This window comes from Esox lucius, chromosome 4 (assembly GCF_011004845.1).
Source record: "Esox lucius isolate fEsoLuc1 chromosome 4, fEsoLuc1.pri, whole genome shotgun sequence".
Classification (NCBI taxonomy): Eukaryota; Metazoa; Chordata; class Actinopteri; order Esociformes; family Esocidae; genus Esox; species Esox lucius.
The window spans coordinates 16,101,565-16,116,811 of record NC_047572.1 but is presented as its reverse complement, the minus strand read 5'-3'; the positions used below and the strand labels follow the sequence as shown (position 1 = coordinate 16,116,811).

At 43.1% G+C, this 15,247-nt stretch overlaps 1 protein-coding gene across 5 annotated transcripts in view; it reads right to left on the bottom strand.

The window, feature by feature from the left end:
- tenm2 (teneurin transmembrane protein 2) overlaps positions 1-15,247 on the bottom strand; it is a 167,902-nt gene that overhangs the window by 109,739 nt on the left and 42,916 nt on the right. For 2 of the 5 annotated variants that reach the window (XM_034291910.1, XM_034291911.1), the window contains exon 1: positions 5,184-5,889. The exons of the other annotated variants lie outside the window; for them this stretch is intronic. In XM_034291910.1, coding sequence (XP_034147801.1) covers positions 5,184-5,244 — 61 coding nt within the window. In that variant the 5' untranslated portion in view covers positions 5,245-5,889. Of the gene's footprint in view, positions 1-5,183; positions 5,890-15,247 lie in introns of those variants that run through there. 5 annotated transcript variants of the gene reach the window in all.

The following is a 15,247-nucleotide window of genomic DNA, read 5'->3' as shown; positions in this document are numbered from 1 at the left end:
CTCAACTACATACAACAAACTATGTCCCTCTCACATATCACGTCATTAACTGTAAAGCATCACGTCGGAACATAAAACAAATACAGGTGCTGGTCATAAAATTAGAATATCATCGAAAAGTTATTTCGATGGAATTTTAGTAATTCCATTCAAAAAGTGAAACTTGTATATTTTATTCATTCATTACACACAGACTGATATATTTCAAGTGTTTATTCCTTTTAATTTTGATGATTATAACTGACAACTAATGAAAATCCCAAATTCAGTATCTCTGAAAATTAGAATATTACTTAATACCAATACAAAAAAATATTTTTTTTAAATTGTTGGCCAACTGAAAAGTATGAACATGAAAAGTATGAGCATGTACAGCACTCAATACTTAGTTGGGGCTCCTTTTGTCTGAATTACTGCAGCAATGCGGCGTGGCATGGAGTCGATCAGTCTGTGGCACTGCTCAGGTGTTATGAGAACCCAGGTTGCTCTGATAGTTGCCTTCAGTTCTTCTGCATTGTTGGGTCTGGCGTATCGCATCTTCCTCTTCACAATACCCCATAGATTATCTATAGGATTAAGGTCAGGCGTGTTTTCTGGCCAATTAAGAACAGGGATACCACGGTCCTTAAACCAGGTACTGGTAGCTTTGGCACTGTGTGCAGGTGCCAAGTCCTGTTGGAAAATGAAATCTGCATCTCCATAAAGTTGGTCAGCAGCAGGAAGCATGAAGTGCTCTAAAACTTCCTGGTAGACGGCTGCGTTGACCTTGGACCTCAGAAAACACAGTGGACCAACACCAGCAGATGACATGGCACCCCAAACCATCACTGACTGGGGAAGCTTTACACTGGACTTAAAGCAACATGGATTCTGTGCCTCTCCTCTCCTCCTCCAGAATCTGGGACCTTGATTTCCAAAGGTAATGTTAAATTTACTTTAATCAGAGAACATAACTCAGCAGCAGTCCAGTCCTTTTTGTCTTTAGCCCAGGCGAGACGCTTCTGACGCTGTGTCTTGTTCAAGAGTGGCTTGACACAAAGAATTTGACAGCTGAAACACATGTCTTGCAAATGTCTGTGAGTGGTGGTTCTTGAAGCACTGACTCCAGCTGCAGTCCACTCAGTCGAATCTCCCCCACATTTTTGAATGGGTTTTGTTTCACAATCCTCTCCAGGGTAAAGTTATCCCTATTGCTTGTACACTTTTTTCTACCACATCTTTTCCTTCCCTTCGCCTCTCTATTAATGTGCTTGGACACAGACCTCTGTGAACAACCAGCCTCTTTAGCTATGACCTTTTGTGTCTTGCCCTCCTTGTGCAAGGTGTCAATGGTCGTCTTTTGGACAGCTGTCAAGTCAGCAGTCTTCCCCATGATTGTGTTGCCTACAGAACTAGACTGAGAGACCATTTAAAGGCCTTTGCAGGTGTTTTGGGTTAATTAGCTGATTAGAGTGTGGCACCAGGTGTCTTCAATATTGAACGTTTTCACAATATTCTAATTTTCTGAGATATTGAATTTGGGTTTTTCATTAGTTGTCAGTTATAATCATCAAAATTAAAAGAAATAAACACTTGAAATATATCAGTGTGTGTGGAATGAATGTATACATTATACAAGTTTCACTTTTTGAATGGAATTACTGAAATAAATCAACTTTTGATGATATTCTTATTTTATGACCAGCACCTGTATTTAGGGTTTAGCTTGTCATTTCTCAAAAACTGTTGATATCACTGTGTACTGTATAAATGCTAAACTGTATGCATTGACTGTACATGTATGGACTGTGTAGACTGACTGTACAGACTGTATATACTGTATAGAATGCCTGTATAGACTTACTGTACAGACTGTATATACTGTATAGAATACCTGTATAGAATGACTGTACAGACTGTATATACTGTTATAGAATGCCTGTATAGGCTGACTGTATATATTATATATATATATGTTGGTACTGTATTTATCGGGGTGTCCAAACTATTCCACTGAGGGCCATGTGTCTGCAGGGTTTCGCTCTCACCTTGCACTTGATTGACTAATTAGGTTACTAACTGGTTAGATTTTACCCTCATCTGGTTGTTTAGGTGAGAACTGGGAACCGATTTATAGGAAAAACCTGGAGACACTCGGCCCTCCGTGGAACTGTTTGGACACCCCTGGTATATATAGACTGACTGAATATACTGTATAGACTGACTTTATGGAATGTAGACATTTCAATTATTGAACACAAGTGTCCATTCAGCTGGTTTGGTGGTGGTGGGGGGGGGGGGGGGGGGGTAGAGAGAGAGAACAAAGGACAAAAGGTACAGAAAGGCTATTGCCAGGTCTGTTCTTTGACAGGCAGAATGATATGGTCTGTCTATACACAGAACTTCTAAGTGGTAATTAGTCTCCATGGTTACCTGTTGTAATTCTCTGGCCTCTGATGTCTATCTTGCTGTGTCTTTAGAGCCATCAGACAACCAATATTACCATCAGAAAACTACTATTATCATAAGACAACCAATATTATATACAGAAAACCAATATTATCATCAGACCATCAATATTATATAAAGACAACCGATATTTCATACAGACAACAAATATTATCATCAGACAACCAATATTATATACAGACAACCAATATTTTATACAGACAACCAATATTATCATCAGACAACCAATATTATATACAGACGACCAATATTATCATCAGACAACCAATATTTTATACAGATAACCAATATTATCATCAGACAACCAATATTCTATACAGACAATGAATATTATATACAGAAAACCAATGTTATCATCAGACAACCAACATTATATACAGACAACCAGTAGTATCATCAGACAACCAATATTACATACAGAAACCAATATTATCATCAGACAACCAATATTCTATACAGACAACCAATATTATATGCAGACAACCAATACTATCAACATACAACCAAGATTATATACAGACAACCAATATTATCAAAAGACAATCAATATTATCATCAGACAACCAATATTCTATACAGACAACCAATATTATATACAGACAACCAATACTATCAACATACAACCAATATTATATACAGACGACCAATATTATCATCAGACAACCAATATTATATACAGACGACCAATATTATCATCCGACAACCAATATTATATACAGACGACCAATATTATCATCAGACAACCAATATTATGTACAGACGACCAATATTATCATCAGACATCCAATATTATATATAGACGACCAATATTATATACAGAAAACCAATATTTTCATCAGACAACCAATATTATATACAGATGACCAATATTATCATCAGAAAACCAATATTATCATCAGAAAACCAATATTTCATACAGACAAACAATAGTAACATCATAAAACCAATATTATATACAGACAACCAATATTATCAACAGTCAACCAATATTATATACAGACGACCAATATTATCAACATACAACCAATATTATCAACAGTCAACCAAAGTGATATTGCTAACTGTAGAGATGGTAGCGAGGCTGTGTGTGTCTGTCTAAAGCCAAGGCAGATCTGTATGTACTATGTCATGGTCATGGGCAGCCTAGAGCGCACTATCCTGTACCTGACATTACACATGTACATTATTTAGGTGACTTCCAGTATTGAGTACATACATTTCTGACCTGGTCCCCTGTGGGGATGGAACTTTGGTGTTTCAAGTGTGGCGCTACACGGGGCGCCGTGTCTCTTTATCCATGACCTTTACATTGTTTTAATACTTTACACTGGAAGGTGGTGTGTGGGTTCAAATAAAGAATTTTGTTTGTGTGTGTGTGTGTGTGTGTTTGTGTGTGTGTGGTGCACATAGAGACTAACTCCACAACTACATATCCATGCTTGTGTGTCCTTTCCATCAGGTTCAGATCTTGTTTACTCTAAAACGCAATGCACACATGCACACAGACACTGCACGCACGTACACACACTCACAACACACAAATTAGTAACGCAAAGTAAACAAACTAAATAGGCCAATTAGCTTTTCAAATCACATGCAAATCACAGTTAAACATGCCAGCCGCTTCAATCAATTCCAGTGAAGCCAGTGAATTAGAGAAAGAAAGACGGGCAACCTTGTAAATATTGAAGAACACACACATGAATATCTTATGTGAACGCCTGCAAGCTGCTGAAAGCCAGCTACCTACTGTTAGCTAGATGTCAATCAATGGAATCTAGCTGTCAATCTCAATGGTCACTAGAAGACGAAGGCTAACAAACAATGCTGTGCATGCACACACACGCGGAAACACACACACACACAAATGCATGTAACTTTTTAAAGAGACAATAGATCCAATCTGGAATTGCCATATACACTTTTGACCAATGACTGAATAATATTTATCCATTGAGGTTTGAAGAAAATAACTATTAAATGCCCCATGACCTTAGTTTAACTGTCTTACCCCATTCAAACCCAACAGTGTTTTGTTTATAAACAAAATAAATCTAATACCCTAACATTCAAACAGCCTCATAAATGAATGTCAGACCTAGAATTCAGAGCAATGTTCATTCCCATTGCAAGGAATACATTCCCACTGAAAATAATAAATTCCCACTGTACGCCATACATTTCCACTGTAAGCTATACATTTTCACTGTTAGCTATACATTCCCACAGAAAAGAAGACATTCCCACTGTATGCCATAAATGCCCACTGTAAGTCATACTTTCCTACAGTAAACCATACATTCCAACTGTAACCTATGCTTTCCATCAAACATGTATGACCAGTGTTATTCTGATGTAAGCACTTGATCACAAACACACTTTTGGTATGGCCCTAGACACACGCAAGTACACAGACACATACACACCTTCAAATAACTACCCCCATTGACCCTACAGTACATCCCGTCGCCAATCTCTGGGCTGGTGGCTACAGTCTGTCTTTCCAACACAGCACCAGTGAAAACATACGGGACAGAGACAAAGTCCTGTTTTAAATCCCTAGAATGTGTCAGACTCTGTGCGTGTGAGTTTGTGTGCTTGGCTGTGTCTGTGTCACTCTACCAAAGAGGGCTGAGCGGTGCGGAGACCGCATATCGGTTTCGGTAGACTCAGTGAATAGGTCCACACCTCGCTACCGCGCAGTAGCACCAGGGAATCGGAGCCGCGGCTTTTACCTGTCTGATGAGTGTGAGAGAGGGTCTTCGACCTCCCAGCGTTCCCGGAGTGGTGCATCATCTCTCCAAAGATCTGTTCACCCTTTATCCCCTCTTCTGGCTCCTCTCCTTCACACTCCTCAGTCCTCTCCTGTTCGGTACTCAGTTCTATTAGTTATAGCTCTCTGTTTTCTTCAGTTCCTTCCTCCAGCGTTAAGGTGTGTTAGATGTGATCAAACAGAGGAGCGCCGGCCGCGAGCCAAAACACCCAGGCTGTAGAGTCATCCACTGCCTGTCTGCCAACCTGTCAGCCCTGACATCAGGACGGAGGTACCTGCTCCGTGTATCCCCTCCTCCTTTTGTCCTCCACTGCCCCCCCCCCCTTATTCCCCGGCTCACTCCGTTCCTTCAGTCATCTGAGTGGATCCAGCCGAGGCGAGAGGCAGGGACGGACGGACAGATTCTGAAGGAAGGATTCTCAGGGAAGGAAAAAGCGCCTTTCAGCCTCTTCTAGGCAGTAAAGGAGAAGAGATGGAAAGAGGGAGCTCCGTCCTCGGTGCGCACATGGCTGAGACTGGAGGCAGACTCCGCTAGCGCAGCGAGAGAGGGATGGGGGCGGGCGAGTGAGTGCATGTGAGAGAGAGAGAAGGCAGCAGAGTGAGAAAATGTGCGAGCGAGAAAGACACCAGGAGGGGAGGGAGAGCATGAAGCGAGAGAAACCACGAAACGGGTTAGATGGGAAAAAAGGAGAAAGAGCAAGCGGGAGGGCACCAAAGAGCGAGAGACGGAGGTGTGAAGAGAGAGAGAGAGAGAGAGAAAAGAAGAGATGGATACAAAGATTAATGAGAACGGGAGGGGAGGGGGGGGGGGACAGGGCAGAGGACACTGCGGCTATATTGTCAGTCAGACAGTAGGGCTGTATGAGTGACCTCATTGATACTTTATGCATCCAAGTCTCATGGAGCAACATACAGAAAGACCAGCTGACGAGTTGATGCAGGAAGCCCTCTTTAAACAGCCTGTGCCCTCACCAAGACACCAGACCCCTCCATGCAAAACCAGATACATTCCACTTTTTTACAGATGGTCAGTGGTTGATAGGAGTCTTCTGCCATTGCATCGTTGGCAGGTGGCTGAACTTCTCTATGTGACCACCAGAGGGCAGAGTACAGATCAATTTACCAGCTAACAGACAGATGTTGTATGTGTGTGTGGGTGTGTGTGTGTGTGTGTGTGTGCATGTGCGCTTACAGCCCTTGTGGAACTGTGTGAGGTGTGTTTTGTATTTCAACACATTGGAACAAGCACACCCGCACTCAGTGCATGCACGCACACACACACACACACACACACACACCACTCCACACCACACACATAAACCCACATAGATACATATTCACACATACACACACACAGTGAAGTATGTGAGTCTACAGGGATGAGTTCATCATATCCCAGTAGTCAGGAGTGAAAGGAGCCTTGTGGCAGCACCACTCGAGAGGGGGGAGGAGAGGGGAGAAGGTAGGGGAGTAAAGGGGAATGGAGACAAGAGGAGGGAAGGACATGAGAGGAAGAGAGGAGACAAGAGGAGGGGAGGACATGAGAGGAAGAGAGGAGACAAGAGGAGGGGAGGACATAAGAGGAAGAGAGGAGACAAGAGGAGGGGAGGACATAAGAGGAAGAGAGGAGACAAGAGGAGGGGAGGACATGAGAGGAAGAGAGGAGACAAGAGGAGGGGAGGACATGAGAGGAAGAGAGGAGACAAGAGGAGGGGAGGATATGAGAGGAAGAGAGGAGACAAGAGGAGGGGAGGACATGAGAGGAAGAGAGGAGACAAGAGGAGGGGAGGAATGAGAGGAAGAGAGGAGACAAGAGGAGGAGAGGACATGAGAGGAAGAGAGGAGACAAGAGGAGGGGAGGGGACACGAGGAGAGGAGGAAAGTACAGGAGAATAGAGGAAGGGACAGGAGGAGAAGAGAGGAAAAGGTTTCTATAGAGACCGCCATTCATCATGATAAAAAAACTCATGTGAGACACTAACAAATTGCTTTTCTTGACAAGCTCTTGTAATACTCAATCATGTACACACGCTCTCTCCTGGACACAGGCTCCAGCAGGTAGAAGAACATACACACATATATGCACCAAGACTCATTCGGCTTCAGTACAAATGCAGGTAGTTTATCAATGTCAGGCTATATCATTATCCATAGCACATCTGTTTAACAAATTACAGTACAGCTACTTCAGTCATATTCAATAGAGACAATGTATTCTTTCTGCTTCAGCACAAAGTAAAGAGATTCAGAGGGCAGGAGAGGGAAAGAGAGGGAAGGAGAGGGGAGGAGAGGGGAGGAGAGGGGAGGAGATGGGAGGAGAGGGAAGGAGAGGGAAGGAGAGGGGAGGAGAGAGGAGGAGATGGGAGGAGAGGGTAGGAGAGGGAAGGAGAGGGGAGGAGAGAGGAGGAGAGGGGAGGAGAGGGGAGGAGAGGGGAATGGGGATGAAGACAGAGGAGAGTGAAAGACAAAAGACAAGAAAGGTCTGGTGTAGGAACAAGAGGAAAGAGCAAATGAAAATGTCAGAGAGGGCGTACAGAAAGGAGAAAGAGAAGGAGAGGTGAAGCTGGGATTGCATATTTGTGTGAGATAATGTAAAATCACTTGGAGGATGGGGAAGGAGAGCATCTATCCCTCTCACCTTTCTGTCTCTCTCCCCTCTCTCTCCCGCAACCCATCTCTCACCTTTATGTCTCTCTCCCCTCTCTCTCCCGCAACCCATCTCTCACCTTTCTGTCTCTCTCCCCTCTCTCTCCCGCAACCCATCTCTCACCTTTATGTCCCTCTCTCCTGCGCTCTAGATCTCTCTAATTTCTTTCTTGATTGGTTAACAGTGCTCCTCTATGCAACCCCTACGTCATCTCGACCAGTTCCAGACATGCATGACTATCTGCTGGTCTGTGCATGTTGTGCCGTAGTGTGTGTGTGTGTGTGTGCGTCCCTCCCCACATCACTGTGTGCCTGTGTGCGTGTGTATGTGTGAGCTGGGGGTTCTCTGCCGCCTGCATCTTGTGGGAATAGGCTGAAAAGGTTAACTAGTCTTTTCTTAAGCCTTCAACACATGACAAATGACCGTGTTGTAGCCACCGTGCACCTAAAGCCCCACCCCGCTCCCTCGCTCTCCCCTCTCCGTCTCGCTCGCTGTTGCTCTCTCCCTCTCTTCTCTTTCGACAGAGAAGGGGTTTTCTAGAAAGGAGAAGGAATGCTGAACGAGATCTAGCGAAAAAGGGAGGAGAAGGTTAGGAGAGATATAGAGAGGAGGATAAAGAGCAGGGAAGAGGAAAGAACAGAGTGAGTTTGTGTGATGGTCTGTGTGATGGTCGGTGTGTGTGTGTGTGTGTGTGAGAGAGAGGGGGGGGGGTGCATGCTTGCATGTGTGCAGCCAGGGTTAGAATTAAACCAAATCACACTTTTGTAACTAGAGGCTGAATGAGCAGGACCATGGACATTTATAGTAAATGTGAGGCTCTTTCAGGACCAGGGACAGCTCATCAACTGGAGTAAACACCTCCATTTCAGGACCACGGACAGCTCCAACTCTGCTGTAAACACTCCCCTTTTCAGGACCATGGACATCCCCTACACTGTTGTAAACACTCCCCTTTTCAGGACCACGGACAGCTCCTCCACGCTGTAGTAAACTGTCCATTCTTCAGGCCCACGGACAGCTCCTCTGCAGTAGTAAACATTTTTCAGCGCTATGGAGAGCCAGTCCATACAGCCTTCTCTCCCCTGGCTACTTACTGTGGTTGCTATAAAGACCATTCAGCATAACGGAGAGATAATATAATGTGGCCGGGAACAGTATGGATCACGTGACACTCCTCAAGGGCTTAATGTCTGCTGGTTTACTGTTTCGTCCTTTCACTTTGTGCTGGTTAATACCTAGACAACCAGGTAATGGACACCCTTAGTTATCAAGTAGGGAATGAGGTCAAACAGGCAGACGACACCCAGAAGAATGCGATTGTTGAAACATTAAGTGTATTCAATAAAGTTGGCCTTCAGCTGTACATCATTCTTCCACTCATTGTGGTCTGTAACACAAAGCAGATTTGTATCAGCATTACCTTTCTGGTTTAATTCAGAATTCATCCTGTGTGGCTGAATGGGTACTGTAGATTGTGGGGGGAGGTTCTCAGAAAGCTGACGGGTTTAAAGAGAGACTGTTAAAGAGACCCTAATTCCACAGAGGTTCACAGTCAGACAAGTTGCTTTGAATTATCCACGCGGAAACGCACACACGCACGTCGTCCACACATACAAACACACACACTTCAAATGACATTCATCTCCACAATCTCATTTGGACCCCACACACAGATGGTTGTTGTTTCATGAGATGCCAAAACACAGGATTTGGTGAAGAGAACAAGAGAGAGGAGAGCCTACTAGACAGGGTCTCGGTAAGAAGCTCTGCAAATTTTTTACTTTAGAGAAATGTTGCTTATTGATCATTTTCACTCTCTATTCATTCTCCAAGCTTTGGCAAACGTGGCAAATATGAACAAAGGGACACATTGCGACCTTGGGACTGGAAGGTAATACAAACTTGACATTCTCCTGGTGGTCAATTAATATGAGACAAACTGGAAAGGACTGACGTTATTAGTTAATTCATTATGAAATAAGTAAAAAAGCTATACAAACACTTCTGAAGTTGATGTTAGAGCTGTAATCCTGTTAAACAAGAGAGGGTTGTCAGGACGTATTGAGTCACAAACGTGGAAGAGTTTTACAGCGTTAGCTGTTTATGGTAAAAACTGAAATACAGGTGTCCTAGAGCACTTTTATGACCCATTAAGGGATAGGTGTTACTGGTTAAGTTTGGTTCTATATCATTATCAAAACATCTATGGAGCGGCAAATTCACACGTCTAAGACTGAATGTTTTTGATTTGATAATAGTTTACGGGGTGCCTGAGACCAACCAAGTCCCATACTGCAGTCACTGATCCATATTAAGACTAGTCTAGGACTAACAAATCAAGGTCATAATGGAGAACTCTTGTTTTGTCAAGTCTATGACTGGAACTGTGTCTGCGACGTCAGCTCTACTGTAGTTAAGCTCTGTTAGTTCTCCATAGGATATATGGGTAGGGTATGTGCAATATACATAAACAAGTATATTTTTTTAGGATGTGATTAGAAATAATAAAGCTATTTTTTTGTTGTAATTAATAATTTAAGTATTTCTTATTAAACCCTGATGGCAATCGTAGATCCATAAGGTGACACTTCACCTCCCTAAATGACCATTTCTATCAGGATTTTCAATGTATCACAATAAGTTGTAGACCTTACAATAATAGGAAAAGGTTTGGAGATTTTGGATGTAAAATTGTCAGGATTGAAAACTTGAATGATGCTTTGAGCAGACAGAACCTTCTAGTCTCACAGTGTGGATATACAGTTCATTATGACTCAAACTCTTTCACCATTAGTCATTATGTCAAACAAACAGTCACACTGGCCTGCTCTTCATCACTATCAATGAGCCCTGTTAACAGCCTGAATGACAGGTATAACCAGACAGCTACTTTAGATTCCCAGTATTATTAGCTTTCAACCCCCACTTTGTAGAGCTGTTATCATTTCATCTAAGCCATAGCTTTCTATTATTGTTATTAACATGTTTTAAGAGGGGGGACAGAGAGAAAGACTGAAAGAGAGATTGAAAGAGAAAAAATTAGACATATGGAGACAGACAGGTAGAGACAAAACCCAAACTACTCAGCTAAAGACAAATCTATAAGGAAACCAGACCCAGACACCAAAGGGGAACCAGACCCAGAAACTAAACGGGAAAAAGACACAGAAACCAAAAGAGAACCAGACTTGGAAAACGAAACAGACAAGAAGAAACAAAAGGATTGATAGGGTTGTACTTTCCTCTGTTCTTCCCCTAAACATGATACATATATCTCTTGGGAATTAAACCAGACTCACACATTGCCACATCCTATCCACGGTATAAAGACTGTGTGGGGCCTTTTTCCTGGAAACAGCTATCGCTTTAACATGGTATTGATTATATCAGGCCTTGATATGTCTCAGATACATACACACTAACTATGTATCTCTCTGTATACTTCTCTCTCTCTCCCTCTCTCTCTGTCCTGGCCTTCTCTGTCTCTCTCTGTCCTGGCCTTCTCCTCTATCTCTCTGTCCTGGCCTTCCATGCCTTTCTCCCCTCTCTCTCTCTTTGTATCTCCTCCCCTTTGCCCTCCCCCCTGCCCCCCTCCCCCCGTCTGAAGGCCATTATGAAAGCTACCTCTCTGTCCAAACTGAATAGATTACACTGCTTATCTCACTTGGATCAATACCATATAACCAATGGACAAATTAATTGTTTGTGACAAGAGACGGCAGGACCGCAATATGCTTGTGTAGAAGAAAGGCTGAATGTACCTGTGTGTCAGTGCGTGCGCGGGCGTGTGCACGTGCGTTTGATGGGAGTGCATGTGTATCGTGAAGTACAAAAGCAGTTCTCAAGGCACACGCCTGTCCCGTGGCTTTTGGGATGTGTGAGAACACACAGACGGACAGGAGAACACTACTGTAATAGAAGGATACTCATGACTAATCCAGCTGCCAGTGGCTCTATGGAAACATCTGACAGACGGGGGACAGAAGAGTGCAAATGAAGGAGAGATAGAGAAAGAGAGAGAGAACGGGATGGAAAGAGAAATAAAGAGGAGTGAGAGAAGAGAGAGAGTAGATGTAGAAGAGAGGGGAAACACAGCCACCCATTCAGGCCCGATACTGATCCGTCTCTTTCTTTTTCTCCATCGTTTCCTCTCTTTCTGTCTGCCCCTCTCTCTTTTTCATCCTGTCTTTCTCTCTTCCTTCCTCCCTTTCTCTTGAAGTATGGGGCAAAATGTCACAATGAAGGATGAACAGAATACAGGAGCTCCCAGAAGAGATGTAAAAATAGATAATCACCTTTTCTCTGACAGCCCTCCTCTTTCTCCTCTGTTCATCTAATTCCATCTCCCGATTCAGCACGTCATCCCTCTCTTTCTTCTCCCTGCCTCGTTCACCTCTGATCTCTCTTGATCTCTCTCGAACAATCTGTCCATTGTTCACTGGCAGACATCTGTTAATATCTCATCTTTCCTCACGCCTCTTGTTCTCCGTCTCTCCCTTCCTCACACACACCCACATGGATCCAGGAATAGAAAGATTTTCTAAACAGAAACTCTCCATGTGCCTCTCTTCCTCTGTTGGTTTTTGGTAGGTGACGAATTGGTGGACCTTGGACAATCTCTCTTGCTCAGTATCACCTTTCTTTCTCTCTCTCTCTCTCTCTCAATGTTGTTCTCCTACTGCGTCTCCCCCACTCTCTCCCTCCTCTCTTCCTCACACTGGGTAGAAAATCAAGTAGTGGACAGGGTCAGAATATAAATGACTCTGAAGGACAGAGGGGGAGAGAACAACTTTCCACAGAGACCCACACAGACACCTGGACACGTACGCTAATGCACAAGCACACACAAACACACAGCTCGCACACACACACAACATGCACAAACACACACACACACGCATGCACGTAAGTGTTCTGAATCGATACTGAATCTCATCTCCTCTCTCTGTCAAGGTGAGAGACAACTGACCTGTGTGTGTGTGTGTGTTAGAGGTTGACACAGGAACACAATTCTCAGAGGTCTTGCAAGTCCCATGGGATCAACAGTTTAAAAGAAAGGGACAGCAAATATAGTGGGTGTCATAGAAGAAAGGTCTTCAGTCTTCAATCACTATTTGAAATGACATTATAACACGTAAATAAAATGTTAATATCACAGCATATAGTTAAAACACATTACATTTCCTTTCAAATAGTGATTGAAGACATTACATTTCATTTTTACTGCTTAATTACTTTTTTTAATGACAATGAAATGACAATAGTCCAACTGGACCTTGAGGTCTGACCGCCCCTTTTGGCGTGCCTTTGTTATGTTTGTTTAATCGCTGGTAATGCAAAAAGTAATTTCAGTTCTGTTGAATTAGAAGAGGCGGCCAAGATTTGAGGTTCTACCATACATGCTAATTCAGACCAATTAATCCACTTCACAAATCACTATCAGCAGTGATTATTGGTGACATACTGTAGTCTCTACTGCTGGCTGGTCACAGCTGATTTCAGACTTAAATCTGGAAATTCCAAAGTTACATAGAACAAATCCATTTCTTCAGCCTTTTACTGGTGGAATAATAATGCAGTACTTGATGTCTGTATGGCAATTAAGGAGGCTAATTGGGGATCTTTGTCAAGGAAGAATGTGCTTGTTTTTCATTGCCTTTATTTTATATCTTCGTTTCTTGATTTGTATTTTTTTCTAAACCTATCTGTTAATGAGACCTTGGTCTCATTGCATATTTTCAGTTACAATTAAGCTAAAATAAAAACAAATCTTCCATCGCTCACTCAAAATTCAATCCTCATTCCCTGAGCAATTCAAAACGGTTCTGCAGAGCTGATGAATCATATTCATAAACTATCTATCACATTCAGAGCCTATCTCTCCATTTCATCTGTCTGAATCCAGACTGTATCATCATTCTCCATCATTAATCAATCAGGATGAGGACGTGTATACATTATTCAAAAGACCTATACACACTCATATTACAACCCATCGCTTTCATTTCCTTAATGTACGTGAGAGGCATAACAGCATACCGGCAGAATTAGGTCTGTGTGTGCGTGCAGAACGAACACACACAAACATACAGACACACACACCTACACAACAAAGGAGAAATGACACCACATTAATCCACTTGTTGGAGTCTTTCTCTCAAACAAACACACAGTGTATGTGAGTGTTCATTGAGTGTGTGTGTATGTGTGTGTGTGTGTGTGTGGTTTTCATATCTGTGTCTAAGTTTGTGTAGAAGTGTAAGTCTCTGTGAGTGTCGTTGTTTTTGGCAGGGAGATCAGAGGAGGTTTCGGGGTGCATGTGTGTGCTTGTCTGTGCGTTTGTGTGCGTGTGTGTGTGCTTGTCTGTGCGTTTGTGTGCGTGTACAGGCATGAAAGGGAGACTTAGCTTTGAGATGTTTGATGTAGAATAACAACGTCTGCTGACAGACTGCCAAACCATCTATCACCAACTCAACACATGGCCCGGCCCGCACACTGTGTTGTGTGTGTGTGTTAGGGGTTTGTGTGTATTAGGGGTGTGTGTATGTGTTAGGGGTGTGTGTGTTTGCGGGTGCAACATGATAATTCATGAGCTATGTTGGAAAGTGCCAGAGAAGCTCTGAGGATGTATTGCACAATGACTAACAAACAGATGTGTGATTGTCTATGAGCTGTGTGTGCATGGTTTATTCTAGCTGTGTGTGTGTGTGTGTGTGTGTGTGTTTGAGAGGGTTGTGATATGTGTGTGAATGCATGTGAGAATTGTGTGTTTTGGAAGTTTAAGGAATATGTGTGTATGTTCATGTCTACTACCCTGCGTATGGAGGAGGGGTGTACTGGGTCAGGACCGTCTTCCCACACAGTCGCACACACACATCCCTGGTCTCAGCAGACACAGGTTCATATTACACGTTTGTCCAGGTCGGCAAAGTGTCTTTATATGACTTAAAAATCAACACTCGGAAAGGTGGTGCTTTTCCAGGTTTTTTTTGTAGGGACGGTGGATGATTGTTTTAATATCTGTGACAGTTTCAGTGGCCAAGGCAGGGAAACATTCCGCTCTTGAACCCCCCCAGAAGTCAGGTACTCGTAGCACCGCCCACACGTTCACAGCTGTACCCACTAATCACCTTGTGCCCTCTATTTAGGTGGGGCTGTCGGCGATTGTGGGGTTTTTGGTGACGTACCGATACAGGAGGAAAACCTGGGGACCAGAAAAGCTGGGTCGTGTTTTCTGTGATTCATCCTGTGAGTACTGGAAGACCCCAGAAGTGCCATCATTATATGAATTTCTGTTCATTTATTATTTTATTTTTTTATCAGCTGTGTGCTGGAACTGCGTAAATATGTTTAACTGGAGGGAGAAAAGGTAAAATACG